The sequence below is a fragment of the Octopus bimaculoides genome, chromosome 24 (genome assembly GCF_046866305.1).
Source record: "Octopus bimaculoides isolate indiv1 chromosome 24, ASM4686630v1, whole genome shotgun sequence".
Taxonomy (NCBI): Eukaryota; Metazoa; Mollusca; class Cephalopoda; order Octopoda; family Octopodidae; genus Octopus; species Octopus bimaculoides.
In genome coordinates, this window is record NC_142951.1 from 17,107,947 (window position 1) to 17,123,634 (window position 15,688).

General features: G+C 38.1%; 1 protein-coding gene across 2 annotated transcripts in view; it reads left to right on the forward strand.

Annotated features, from left to right (window-relative positions):
* The first annotated feature begins 4,720 nt into the window (after window positions 1-4,720).
* Window positions 4,721-15,688, forward strand: part of LOC106873240 (RING-type E3 ubiquitin-protein ligase PPIL2) — a 98,599-nt gene continuing 87,631 nt past the window's right edge. For both annotated transcript variants that reach the window (XM_014920512.3, XM_014920513.3), the window contains exon 1: window positions 4,721-4,767. In XM_014920512.3, coding sequence (XP_014775998.1) covers window positions 4,736-4,767 — 32 coding nt within the window. In that variant the 5' untranslated portion in view covers window positions 4,721-4,735. The remainder of the gene's footprint in view (window positions 4,768-15,688) is intronic.

A 15,688-nucleotide genomic window follows, 5' to 3' on the forward strand; every position in this document is an offset into this window, starting at 1 on the left:
GGTACTGTAGTCTCTTTATGATCATATCCTTTCAAAGTGACGTTGCCTGCAAAACATAGTTGTTACTAAAGTAAGGATTTCTTTCTAGAAATGTTATCACTATCTCCATAGACTTTTCTGCATTATCCCATGATATTTCCTCATGCTAACTTCATGACCATTATTTTCTTCAGGACAACTTGTCGCACCCACATTTCAATTGCATCATGTGATTGAAAAACAATATGATTAGTGTGATTGCCTCGCTGCATCATATATACAAATAAAATTTGAGTTATGAAAAAGTCCAAATTAGGGGAGTTCTACTGTGTATATATCTATATACACAAACGTGTAATGGTGTCTGTCTGTGTATTTGGGTTTACTCTAACTCCTCCCACACCGTCCAACATATTTTAGTGATTTTTGGCACATGCCCTGAAGTTCAAATAAGGCTGGAATTTTTCGAAAACTCGATAATGCTCAGTTGGCACCAATTTTAGTGAGCTCAATCGGGTGTTTGAATGGAAATTCCCATAATGATGTTATTTTTCCTGCAGCGTTTACATTTTTTCCTGAATGTGAACTCATTTTATGAAAACACATTCTTAAAGTCTTCATTTATTACTTCAGCCTCACTTTGCTGCACCATTGAACACGTCATCGTCAGCTGCAAACACTCCAGTCCGTCGCCTGCTCTGACCATTTTCCCTCCGCCTGCCACACATCTACTCATCCTGCAACAGCCTGCTGAACCAGATATAACATCTTAATGGGTAATAGTTGGCATAAGGAACATAGATTTCAATACAAGGTCAGAAGATTTCAATACACGGAAAACACGAGCAACGCCAGGTGCAACAGCTAGTGTTTATATGTATGTATATATATATATATATATATATATATATATATATGACCATCCCCAAGTACAACAACACACACACACACACACACATATATATATATATATATATATATATATATATATATATGTGTGTGTGTGTGTGTGTGTGTGTGTGTTGTTGTACTTGGGGATGGTCATATATATATATATATATAGACATATATATATATATATATAGACACCCCCACCTTCCCCTTCTCCCTCCTCGTCAACACCCCCTCATAAGCTCATCCCACCACACCCCAACTCTACCTTCCCACTCCACCCCATCCAATTCCTTACACCCACCACCCACTCCTACCCACATACCCCTACCTCTACCCCAGCCTCAGCCTAACCCACACTCCACCCATGCCTTCCCCACCTCCCAACACCCTCACATCACACCACACCAATACCCTCGCATCACACCACGCACACACTACAACTGACCAACTACTTTCTCCCTTTCTCCCTTCCCCATTTTCACACTACATACGTCAAGATCACCAGCATTCTACCTCCCACACACAGCCCCTCGTTCCCGATCACCGTTTGTTATCTCCCCCTTTCTTAGCTCTCCTGAAAAAAGAATTTCTAACTTCCGGTCAGTCATTGTTATGATCGGCCATTATTATGATTGACCGTTGACTGAACACTATTCAATTTTTTTTCTCCGTGTTTTTCTCCTTGTCTCCGTATTCTTTCTGTTGAAGAGCGTAGCTCGAAACGTCAAAGACTTTCCGTATTCCCGAGCGTCTTACTAATATATCCTTTTGTTATTTACACCACCTGTCCTCGCCTGTTGTTATTATTTGTATATTCTCCCATATATATAGACATATATACACACACACACACACACACACACACACATATATATATATATATATATATATATATATATATATATATATATATATATATACATATATATATATATATATACACATATATATACATATATATATATATATATACATATATACACATATATACATATATATATATATATACATATATATATATACACATATATATATATACATATATATATATATATATATAAGATTGCCAGGATTTTGTCTCTCTCACCAAGGTCAGTAGCTATCGAACGCCGACGAAGGGAAATAACCCTGAAATCCGGATCCGTTCATGCTGCAGATCATGGTGAGAGGGATAACTTCCCTTGGCAAACAGGACACAGTCGTGTGTCGATAAGCCAGCTGGAGGAGATGTCCTCCTGGGGCTAAAAGCAACAGTAACATCCACCCCTAGGGGTCAGCCACACTTAAGTGGCAATATACTACACTATATATATATATATATATATATATATATATATACACACATAATTTACAAAATTTACCCAAATATGACTTTAACACAAGATAATTTATAAAATACGAAATTTTGTCAAAAATGTTCAAAGTAAACTGTGTTCTGCATGAGAAATTACACCAGTATATGAAGTTTCAAACTGTTTAGTTAATAAAAAATAATTAAAAAATCTGAAGGTAAAATTTGACACCCCTTTCGAAAAACATTATTTTTCACTGCTTTTCAGAAAAAAAAAGTTAGTAATAAGTGCAGGAGTGGCTGTGTGATAAGTAGCTTGCTTACCAACCACATAGTTCCGGGTTCAGTCCCACTGCATGGCACTACTATAGCCTCGGGCCGATCAAAGCCTTGTGAGTGGATTTGGTAGACGGAAACTGAAAGAAGCCCGTCGTATATATTAGGTTGGCAACTAAATTCCCACCGTTTTTTTAAATTAAAATTTTTTAAAAGGTTTAATAAAAAATAACAACTAATTAATCAATAATGTATTCACCCTTGTTGTTTACAACTTCTTCCCAACGTTCAACAAGATTTTCAATACCTCGTTGGTAGAAACCACCCGATTTTGACTCGAAAAATTGATCCAACCAAGCTCTAAATTCTGCATCAGTATTGAACGAAACTCCACGCATAGCATTCGAAAGAGGTGGAAATCCATTGGTTCCAAATGAGGAGAGTACGGCGGGTGTGACAGCATTTCCCGGCCATGCGTTTGAATGGCTTCCTAGGTCATATTGGCGATATGAGGGCGGGCGTTGTCATGCAGCAGAAGAAATCCATGCTGACGATTAGGTCTTTTCTCTTAGCCGTGTTGAGTCGTTCCATCTGTTGAACATAGAGTTCCGTTTTGACCGCTTGGTTCCGTTCAAGGAATTCCTAATGGATAATCCGTTCCCAGTCCCACCATACGTACAACATTGTTTTACACGGATGAAGATCCTGTTTCACGTGCAGTGTCGCTTGTTTACAGGGGCTAAGCCATTCCTTACGCTGCTTCATATTGATGTACAGGCAACATTTTTTGTTGCCAGTAATGATTCGGTAATGAAATCGTTGCTTGTGTCCATGAGTTGAGCGGTGATGAGCAAGCAAACCAACAGAGATTGTGGCTCATTGATTTTTGTTGTTGTCACTTAAAGCATGTGGAACCTACGCTCCATACTTCTCAACCTTTACCATCAAGTGAAGATGCTTCTCTATAGCAGTGTGGGAGCATTCAATTTTCTCTGCCAGTTCCCATGTTGTTTGACGAGAATTTTCGTGCATAAGTTGGTTTAATCGCTCTTCATCGAACTCAACTGGATGGCCAGAACGAGGTGCGTCTTTGAGGTCAAACTTTCCATTTTTGGACTTGGCATACCAATCATGAGTGGTTCTTTCAGCTATGGCACCCTCTCCATACACAGCACAAATGTCGTGAGCAGCTTTTGCGGCCTTAGAACTTTGATTAAAAGCAAAAAGATGTCGAAAATGCTCGTTTTTCTTAACTTGATACTCCATTTTAATGATCTGAAAATAAACAAACATTAACTAAAAAAAAAAAAAAAAAGATTCCAAAATAGAATTCTCGGAAAAAATAGATTCCAAAATTTAAAAAAAAACGGCGGAAACTTAGTTGCCAACCCAATATATATATACACACATATATATATATATATATGTTTGTGTGTCGGTGTTTGTCCCCGCCACCATCGCTTGACAATCAATGTTGGTGTGTTTACGTCCCCGTAAAGTAGAGGTTCGGCAAAAGATACCTATAGAATAAGTACTAGGCTTACAAAGAATAAGTCCAAGGGTCGATTTGTTCGACTAAAGACGGTGCTCCAGCATGGCCGCAGTCAAGTGACTGAAACATATAAAAGAATATTTTTTTATAATCCTGTTCATAAAGCACCAAGTTAGTAGTTTCTGTTTCGATGAAGCTTTACCAATTTGTTTTTGATTTTTAATAGATTTTAAAATATTTTTTGTTTATCGATTAACAGAAAGAGAGTGAGTTCCGATTTCGGAGATTTTTTGCGTAAAAATGTGAAGAATGAAATAGGGAGGAAAATTTAAATACTTGAGGTCCTTGGATATTAATTTTTACACTGTATCTTCTACAAGGCTTCAGCTTTCGTTTCATATAAAAATTACTTCGATATCTCAGCCAAAGTGTAGTTTGGACTCAAGGGGGTAGTACAAATCTAGCAATATGTGTTTTATAGGGAAAACAAAATTTCCATTCAAATGACAATTATCTGAGGATTTCTGTTCGAGTCTGACCGTTTTAAGTTGTAGTGGAAACCCGACCTATGTCGCAAATAGGTATACGAGTACTGTATAAATTTTATAATTGAAAAATATACTTTATTTTGTACATACGAACATATCAGCCTGCGGGTGGGGTGGGGGGCTTCCCCACCCCTGTCCTAGGTGATAGTTGTCTACAGGACCAGGATTCACTACGGAAAGGCAGCAATAAGGGGACACAACTAGTAAACATGCGTTTTTCATAAAGGAGATAAGAAAGTTGTCGACTGCAACAACATGGGGAAGAAGCAACATCAGAAAGATAAGCTGTGAGTTGAATTGTTAAATTTTATTATTTCTGACTCCCGTTTATCTATTCATTTTAGGTACTATTCAAGAAGTGTGGTCCCTGTGCGCGCATCCGCGCTAGCGAGTCGTGACTAGTCGATCCTACGACTACCGAGTGCGAGTGCGCGTCATGCGCAAAACAGTACTTGGAGGGACATTACAAGTAATTATCTTTTGCGTAACCCCTACCAAATTGGTGGACTTGGGCACATCGTAGAAATAGATGAATCTATGATGTACAAGCACAAATACAACGGAGGATGTGATAGATAGGATAAAAATAGGTTAAAACGACGTTTTAAGAGTAAAATGGGGAAGGTTCAAAGAAAAAAAAATGATTTACTTTGTTTAAAAAACATGGTCATCTTTTGATACTAGTACTAGAAATGTCAAGCGACCTCGTGCCTTTATTTACATCGATTCGGCAGTTTCCGTAAAAAGTGTTGGGTTAGGGAAGTGGGAAAGGTACGCATAAGTGGGCTGGTTACACCACTGGCATAGGCCACGGGTTATGGTCTCACTTGGCTTGCCTGGTCTTCTCAAGCATAGCATATTTCCAAAGGTCTCGGTCACTAGTCATTGCCTCGGTGAGGCCTAATGTTCGAAAGTCGTGCTTCACCACCTCATCCCAGGTCTTCCTGGGTCTACCTCTTCCACAGGTTCCCTCAACCGCTAGGGTGTGACACTTTTTCACACAGCTATCTTCATCCATTCTCACCGCATGACCATACTAGCACAGTCGTCTCTCTTGCACACCACATCTGATGCTTCATAGGTTCAACTTTTCTCTCAAGGCACTTACATTCTGCTGTGTATGCACACTTACATTACATATTCAGCAGACCTACTGGCTTCATTCCTTGCAAGCTTGCGCATGTCCTCAGCAGTTATGGCCCATGTTTCACTGCCATGTAGCATGGATGATCGTACACATGCATCATACAGTCTACCTTTTACTCTGAGCGAGAGGCCCTTTGTCACCAGCAGAGGTAGGAGTTCTCTGAACTTTGCCCAGGCTATTCTTATTCTAGCAGCTACACTTTCAGAGCCCCCACTACTGACTTGGTCACCTAGGTAACAGAAGCTGTCAACTACTTGTAGTTTTTCTCCTTGGAATGTGGTAGAACTTGTTCTCTGCACATTTTCAGTGTTTATTGCACCTGAGCATCTGCAACATACAAAAACTATCTTGCTAGTTAGCCTTCCTTTGATATTGCTGCACTTCTTATGTGTCCATAGCCAGTGACCCGGGAACAAAATTTGCTTAGGGGGTGCAAACTCAGTTTCAAAATTTGGCACTACTGGAGAAGTGTGGATTCGAGTTCTGGGAGTGTGCATGTCACAAATTTGCGCACGCGTTAGTCAAATTTAGCACACAGGTAAAAAACGAGACACTCGCTACTTGCTGTAAATTGAGGGTGGGTTATCCATCTAATACAAGAGGAAAATTGCAGATAAATTGAATAAAAACATGAAAAATAACAAAATGATATTTCATTGAAAAGTAAACCATTCTGAAAGATAGTTCAGAATGTTTTCAAAACATTCATCTTCAGCTTTTCCCATATTTTATTAAGGGTTAGGGATTAGGGTTTAGGGTTAGGGTTTAAAGTTAGAGGAGGTGAATGTTTTTTCAGTATTCAATGATTATTTTTCACTTCTATATTCAACGTATCTGCAATTTTCGTTTTGTATTACATGGATAACCCCGCTCCTTTTACAGCAAGTAGCACGCGTCCGAGCATCTCATTGTTTACCTCTGTGTTAAAATCAACTAGTAGCGCGAATCCACACGTCTCGTCATTTGCCTTGTGAGCTAAAATCGACTACTTACAACTAATGCGCGTGCACGCGCAAATTTGTGACATGCGCACTCTCAGAACTCAGGTCCACACTTCTCCTGTAGTACCCAAAATTTTTACAAACAAGGTGAAGTTTTCTAATTTGGATATCAAAACAAACAAATGTTCAATAACAATAACTTTTATTATTATGAGGATCAACTGGAAAGTTAACAGGCTGTCCAATATATTCTCATAGAATGTGACTAAATGAAGTTCATTTTTAAATATTAGGATCTTTTCTGCTTGATTTCACCTTCTGAAATTTTAAAATCAAGCGAAAATTTTCAAATTTGAGATATTGGTGTAATTTTTCCCGTTGAATCTGATGCTATTCACTTATTCCAGAAAAAACTTTAGAAAACTGTAACAGAGGTTTAAAGTTTGATCATTTTCCCCTCCATCAGAGAACAGGATGTGGAAGCTGGCATTTTGTAGAAGGTGACAACATTACAATGTTAAAACATTCAACGATGGAAGTTTTAATAAAGTTTTGTGAAATGTTGGATAAACATACTGTTCATGTAAACAATACACATTTTTGAAATTGGAATAAAATTGAGGCAATTGAAAAGTGAAAATCAAACAGAAAGGATCATCTGCATACTTCTTTCAGCGATTCATTGCTTTGATTGCCTTGGAAAAGAAGCTATCCTGTTAGTTAAACAAGTTTTCAACAGCTGATAAGACATCATCACTATGATATTGGTTCCAAACCGAGGATTTTTTTTTATATATGTAGGGGATATAGATAATAAGATGAGGTCAAATCACTAAAGTAGGGAGGGTTGCTTAGCAGTCCAAAGCCAATCACACACAGCAGCCATCGAAACCAATTACTTGTGCACTGGAGTATTTGTTTCGATGAAAGAAAAACATACTCGACAGTTTTCCTTGCGTTTTGCCTTGATAGACTTTTGCAACTGCCTTAGAAAGGTGGCACAGTACAGCACTCTCCATTGATGGTGAGATGCTTTTTGCAATCCAAAATACTGAGGCCATCACCTTCCCTGCAGATTAAACGATCTTGATGACCTTCTTTAGAGTAAGTGTTGAGGAGTGTCTCCACTGTTAGATTATCTCTTATTCTCTAACTCAAAATGATGAACCCAACACATTTAAGGAAACTGGATTTGCCTCAAGCAATGTCAGATATTATCAAAATGTGATCAGCCTGGTGCCCTTTTAATCAGGTGTCAGAAGAAGCAACACCCAGCAAGCAGAAACTTTCATCATGCCAAATTTATTGTGTAGAATATTCTCAGCTCTCGCACGTGGTATGCTAATAACACTGGCAATTTATTTTTTTCTCCGGTGGAGGCAGTTGCAGACTGTTCAGATCATTAGTCTTCTCAAAATTATCTCTGCTCAAATCAGTTAATCAGTTTTGCACTGTTGATAAAACTGGAGCATCATCCACCGATATATCAACATGTTCTTGGGGACTAAATCCTTTTTCTACAGGTACTTGATAACAGCATGATGCCAAATTTTGTTCATCTTGAAGAGAAGTCACTAATAGTTACTTTTGAAGTTTTCTCTGAACATTCAAATGTCAGTTTACCAAGAAAGAAATAATGAAGCTATAAGTAGTGTTAAAATGGAAGTAAGCCGAGTTTTTGCATCACTCCATAATTCACACGTATATGAAAAAAACTGTATCAACATATTCCAAAAGTTTTCCTACGCTCACACGTTTTGTTAATGAAACGTTTCATGAGGATGTGCAAAGTGTTTTCATCGTATATTTTTTTATGTACATGCATTATGGCACAATGTGTAAGACGGTGCTGTGTCATTGTGGTATGGAGCCAGGTCTTCAAATGGCGAAGTGCACTGAATGTTCTTTCGCTTGATGCAACAGATACAGGTGAAGACAAGACAAGCTGCATTAACGCCAACACTCGTGGCATACTAGAACGAAAAATATCATCAGACACTCTCCATTTTTCAACTATGTCATTAAATGATTTAGGCAAATTTTCCCTTTCCGTCCATAGGCTAGCAAGAAGTTTGATTTGAGATGACAGTAAGAGCAAATCAAAAGAAGCAGGTAGATGTGCATTTTCAAAGTTAAATACTCCACAATTGACTGTTGACAATAGCAACTCCTCTCGCTCAGAGCATACACGTATTCCCTGTTGCTGGAACTGGCGAGTCAATTCATTTTCGATGACAGCCACTATAGAGAAAAATTGCCGACGCCAGTCATCGGTGACAGAAAGAGCAACTTCTTCAGTAGTTGTTGTGTGCCTAAAGCGCAGTGGTGTATTTTTAGATCGCGAAATGTTGGGCATTTTAACCAAGTCAGAAGAGGATACTTCATCGAAATATTTTTCAAAAACCTTCTCACTTCTCATTTTTGAGAGAGAGTTTTTCAACTTTTCAATCAATTTCAAGCTGTCGTGCTTGGACGCTGTAAGCTACGTGCCACTGGCTTACATACCCCAAATATATCCCCAGCGATTTTAATGCCGAACAAAATGGAAGCTTTGCCAGATTGTTTTAGCAGCCCTTTAACAGTAGCCTTTGTTGTTGCTCTTAATGACGAGTCATTAAGAAGGTCAAGCAAAAAATTTTGAATATTCTTATAATTGTTTTCTGGTCGTTTCAGTGCTGTTGTTCTAATGCACTACCGAGTTGGACACACTGCTTGCAACATGATGACATTCTCACCACAAAAATTTGTCCATTGTGCTTTTCTTTTTGGTGACTCTTTTGCAAGAATGGTGCATTGATGAACAGAATTCAGGGCATCAGCTACAAAGGTAACCTTAGAACCAACTTCTTGGAGGACAAGGTCCAGAGAATGGTTTCCACAGTGTACAAAATATGTACCTGGGAACAAATTTTTCAATCGCATTTGTACACCTGAAATGTTTCCACTCATGGTACTTGCACCATCAAATGAAAAACAGCATAACTTGAGCCAAGTGAAATGTTTAGGCGACAAAAAACATCAAGAAAAATCTTAGTCAGTGTCTCTGAAGAGCAGTCAGGGAGATTATAAAAACCTAGAAAATCCTCATTGACATTCAGGTCTTCAGAAACGTACTGGACAGTGATTGATACTTGTTCCATGCCAGAGCAATTAGTGGTACCATCACATATAATGCCAATAAATCTGGAATTTTCTACTTTTATTTTGATCTCATGTAAAATGTTATGAGCATATGCCTCTAAAATTTCATTTTGAATTGTATCAGAGAGGAAATTGTTCCGACGCTTAAACCACTGACTTACTTCTGCACTGCATTCTTCAGCAAGTTCCCTTACAAGATTTACGAAGTTTCTCATAAGATTTTGAATTTCTGTTGAATACAACATGACAGATGATTAAAAAGGGCAGACACAAGAAAGGAAAAATAAATAAAGGACCACAAATAAGGCCACTGAATTGTAACGAAAGAACTCTCGTCGAACAAAAACCTGAAAAACAAATAGTGAACATCAAATAAATAGTGCTTGTGTTTTTATTGGCAAAACCAGCAACATGACCTCCCATCCAATATGCTACAAAAGACGATAGGCCATACTAGAGCACCGTCTTTTATTTGAAGAAATCAACGCCAGGATTTATTCTTTGGAAGCCTCGTATTAATTCTATCGCCTCTTTTTTCGAACCGCCAAGTTACAGGGGCATAATCGCATCAACATTAGTTATCAGGCAATAGTGGGGTGACATACAGACACACAAATACATACATTTGTATGTATATGCGTGCGTGTATGTGTGCTTACATATGTACCTACCTACCTCTCTCTCTCTCTCTCTCTATATATATATATATATAAACACACACATACACACACACACATATATATATATATATATATATATATATATATATATATATATATATATATATATACATACATATACATATGTGATAATATACGGTAAAACCATATAACCGGAGGAGAGCTTACTCTACAAGTAGAGAAGTGGGTAAATATAAATAGACCTCGTAACGATACCGGCTACCAAATGGTTTCACGGCGAATTGGGGCCCCAAGTGACCTTTGTAAAGTCATTGGGGAGAATCCCGAGCCGATTATCGAGGTCTATTTATATTTATATATATATCGTATATTTATAAAGAGGGCAAATTTAGCCATTTCTCCGTAGATTAAAAAAAAGATGAACAACTTTAATCGATTTCCGAACATTATTGGGTTCTCATCAGAGGCGTAGTGGTTCAAACATGAAAAATAGAACTTATGTTGAGTCAGTCTCAATAAGTATAGATTTATTGATCGGAGAAAGTTACATAGTGACTGAAGGTTTGAGAGTTTCGTGCAGTGGCACTTATCAAACTAATTAAATCAACGTTTTCTATATAAAACGAAAAAGCAGGACAATATCGGAAACAGATATGACACAGATACTATTTTATATATAGGCAGGAAGACTTTTAATTAATAATATGACAGAATTAAGGCAAGATAAAAAAATGAAAGTCGCCAATATATCAGGCATTCTGTCTAAACTACTTCTTTAAGATACGATTTGTTAGTAGTAACGCTAAAAGGAAACTATTTCCTAAGGAACTCAAGCAGATAGAGAGGAATAAAGACAAAAGGAAAGTAAAGATTTAATGAAAAAGTGAATCAAGACTAAAGTTGGAGTTGAAAAAAAAGGCACTTACCCAGGCAGTGGTCAAGCTGATAATGGTATGGAATATTGAATGGTCGTTTTGTACTGAAAGAATTTTGAAGGGTTTTATTTTTCGACTGGGGTCAAACGGTCGAATCCATTCAACCATGTTTTAAGTCTTTAGCAACACCAATTACAAAGAACTTGGGAGTGGTATTGAAAGATGGAGAGAAGTATTGACAGACAGAAACTGGGTGGGAGCTGTCTTCAATAATTCAAGTAATGCTATATATTCAAAATTAACCATACATGCTGGTTTTGTTGTTATTGTTGCTGCTACTGTTGTTATTGTCACTTATTTTTTTGTATTTTGACGATACTTGCCTTCAGAAGTTAGTGGTCCTAAACTCCCTAGGGAATTTTATGCCAGCTTCACTTTTATTTATTTATATATTTATTTTTTTCTTAAGCATTTTATACCGATAGATTTTAGACACTTTTTTTCTGCAACTGGTAAGATTATGTAGTGGGTGCAAATTTTGATCTTGCACCCCTTGAAAATTCTAGGGGCTGCCGGTGCACCCGCTGCACCCCCTGTTCCCGGGCCCTTGTCCATAGCTTACACTGGGTACATCTTACAGAGTTTCTACCTATGCCTTTTCTACAGATCGAGCAGGGCCATCTACCTGAAGAGATTTGTGGTTTGTCTGCCTTTCTACTTATTAAGACTTTGGTTTCAGCTAAGTTGACCCTAAGGCCCTTTGATTCTAGTCCCTGCTTCCACACCCGAAACTTCTCCTCTAGTTCTGATAGTGATTCAGCAATTAGTGCAAGGTCATCAGCATAGAGGAGCTCCCAGGGGCATCCTGTCTTGAATTCCTCTGTTATTGCCTGGAAGACTATGATAAAAAGGAGGGGGCTGAGGACAGAACCTTGGTGGACCCCTACTTCTACCCGGAATTCTTCACTGTACTCATTGCCAACCCTCACCTTACTGACAGCGTCTCTGTACATGGCTTGCACTACTCTCACTAACCATTCATCTATCCCTAGTTTCCTCATTGACCACCAGATAAGGGATTGGGGGACCCTGTCAAAGGTTTTCTCCATGTCAACTAAAGCCGTGCCAAATACCAAAAATTACTTGCTCCTTCATGTAACTTTGGGTGAGATTTAATCCAGAACCAGCCTGCGTTATGATTTTAAGAAGATGTATAATATTCTTTCAGGATTTTTTTTTTCCTAAACATATAAGTGAAAAATTCTGTTTGCACGTGTTAACCACCTTGCATGATTGATTTTACCAGGTGGTTTTCCTGCTAACTGCTCAGAAACAAACCCTGTCTCAATACTGAGGCATATTTCATACAGATATTTTTGATCTGAGCTTAAAGTATCAACAGTTTCTAATGACAATTCTTTCACTTTAGTTTTAATGGAGAAAATTTGACTGTCTTTAAGTTTGTTACATCTTCTTTAATTCTATTGCTAATTTAGCCTTTTGATGATCGTGATCCTGTTGTTTTTCCATCTATAGATTCAAATACATGTTGAAACGGGAGTTTATTTGTATGTAGCAGGCTATCAGCCACTGAAGTGGTTTATTTAAGTATAATTCACTTATTTTAATTATCCCTCCTAAATGACCAGTGTTTACTGGAGTGCCATCACATAACACAGCCTTTATACTTTCTTGACTGTTAGAATCAATTAAAAAAGTAATAATTTCTTCTGTAATGGAATGAGCTTTCCATCACATGGGCTTTGTCTACAATGGACTTGTGAAGGCTTGAAAGAAATGAAGTTAGCATGCTCCGCTAGATGGAGAATGTCAGTGTGCATGCACGACAGAGTGTAAATGATTTAAGAGGAAAACCAGGTATAAGAGGCATCAGATGTTGTGTGTAAGAGAGAAGACGTGCTCGTTTGGTCATGTGATGCATATGGATGAGGACAGCTGCATAAAGAAGTGCTGAGCTTTAATTGTGGAGGGTACCTGTTGAACGGGTAGACCCAAGAAGGCATGGGACAAAGTGGTGAGAAAGGATCTTCAGACGATGGGCCTCACTGAGGAAATGACAAGGGACTGGGAGATGTGGAAATTTGCTGTACTTGATAAGACGTGTGAAGCTATGTAAAATCGCTGTCTTCCATGCATACAGGCTTGTCCTTTCAGGTGCCGATGCCACTTAAGAAGAACCTGTGCCAGTGCTGCATTAATGCACCTGTGCCAGTGCTGCTTACATGTACCCATGCTGGTGACACGTAAAAAGCACCAAGTACACTCTGTTAAGTGGTTGGCATTATGAGTCTAGACAGCTCCCTGCTAGCCCACTGCAAGGTTGAATTGGGTCTTCCAATCTGACCATTCCCTGCTGGATTGTATAGGGTCATCCTACTGGTCACTATACTTTTATCATGGGGGAATTGTCTCAGTTCAGCTGACATGAAGGTAACATCATGATCAGAATGGATAAAAGAAGAGAGTCCAAAAATTGAAAATAGTTGGCAGAAACAATGAATGACAGTAGCAGCTGATATATGTGAACATGTGAATGCAAATGGAAAGTGAGAAAATTCATTGGTAATTGAGAGTAGGTACTTGTTGGCATCAGCAATGGCAAGCTCACCAGGTAACTTGCAACACAAGGAATTTTTAGAGGAGAGGATCTTGTGTCAGATAATGAAAGGCTAGAGTGAGACAGAGAAGCAGAAACAGGTGTCTTGCTATAGAGGAGATACATGGCTACCCAGCCAAAGGGAAGAGCAAGGGAAAGAGAGAGAGAATGGGAAACAGCAGAAGTGCAAGAGAGAGCAGGAGAGAGATGACAGTGAAGTGCCAGGTTATACTTATAAGTAACAGGGGTCAGAGCATAGATGGGATGGTAGAGTAAAGAAGAGAGAGAGATAAATGGTGGCAATTGCCAGGGCATGTCCTCAAGGTACAGAGGTCATAATATATGCAACCATGTATTACCAAGAAGGTGTGAGTGGTATAAAGATGGGTGGGGGAAAGCAGTGAACAGGGCAGGGATGGGGAGTGAAAGATAATCATAGTGTATGAAGAGGAAATGTGAGGAAGAAAAAGATGCAGTTTAGAAGAGCAGTTTGGTTTCTTGGGGTAGGGTCTGTGAAAAGTTTATTGTTACAGGAAGGTAGGACACAACATAGTTGGGTCTTCTGTGGAATCTCATATCGCCAGATATATGTATGCTGACACTTCACTAGCTGAAAATATTCATTTACTTAAATCCCAGAACATCCACTAAGAGATTAAATGGTCCTGCTAAAGCCCAGCCTTATAACAATCATGGGAGTCTCTGTAAGCTCTGCTCCAATGAAAATCTGGAAATCCTTAACAAACACAATGAGCTCCTCATCTATAACTATAGTATAGCTGAGTTTGTGAGTGTGTGTGTGTGTGTGTGTGTGTGTGTGTGTGTGTGTGTGTGTGTGTTGCATCTATAGAAATCCAAACCTTACAAGATAGCAATCTAGGAATCACCCCAATGGATTCCTCATGGTTGAAAATGCCCGGAATCGGCTATTTGTTTTTTTTTTCGTTGGTTCCTAACACATGAATTTTTGCATTAAAAATAATTTTAAACCATAAATTCTAACACGTTTCCAGTCGCCATTATTTACAAACATGAGTTCAGTCCCTTTCTAGTGATGGTGCAAAGAGAGAGAGCAACAGAGAGAACAGATTTTTAAATTTCCTCTTTTTACTGGTCCCTTTATCCACAACTAATTTGCATATTTGCTGAATCCGTTGCTCTACTCATACCCACATATAGCTGGTCGTGCGTGAACATGGCAGACAGCAGTAGTTATCAGAGTCAAAATCATCACTGTTCACTGTAGACATGGTCCTTCGCAATTGATCACCTTTTATTTTGTAAACAATGTTACGAAACGCTCCACTATGGCCGCAGTCACATGACAGAAACAAAGCAATAAAATCTATGCCATTTTCATCCCGAGCAAGGCCAGGATCTCTGCTAGTACTCTATAAACATAAATAAAAATTTATCTTTAAGAACTATATGAGAGAAAATGGTTAGCCTTATAAGACATTTTTATTTTATCAAATGGTTTACTTTTCATTTATTTTCATCGATTCCATTATATATTTATTTATACTATGAATTTTGTTCACATTTAACTCATTTAATGCCTTTTCTTTCTTATTCTTAAAAATCCTAAACTTTGCTTAATATCTCATACCATGTTTTTCATATCTTATTTTGCATCATTATACCATAAAGTATAAGGATGTAAAATTAGATTTGAATATTATTTTATCTTATGTATTGTCCCTCATGCAACCTCCTCATACAGTTAGATCTGCCCAATTGTGTGTGTGTGTGTGTGTGTATGTAAGTATGTTTGTAGGTATATATCTGTATCTATGCAAATGTACACATGTTTATATGTATCTATATGTATAAGTGTATGTGTACA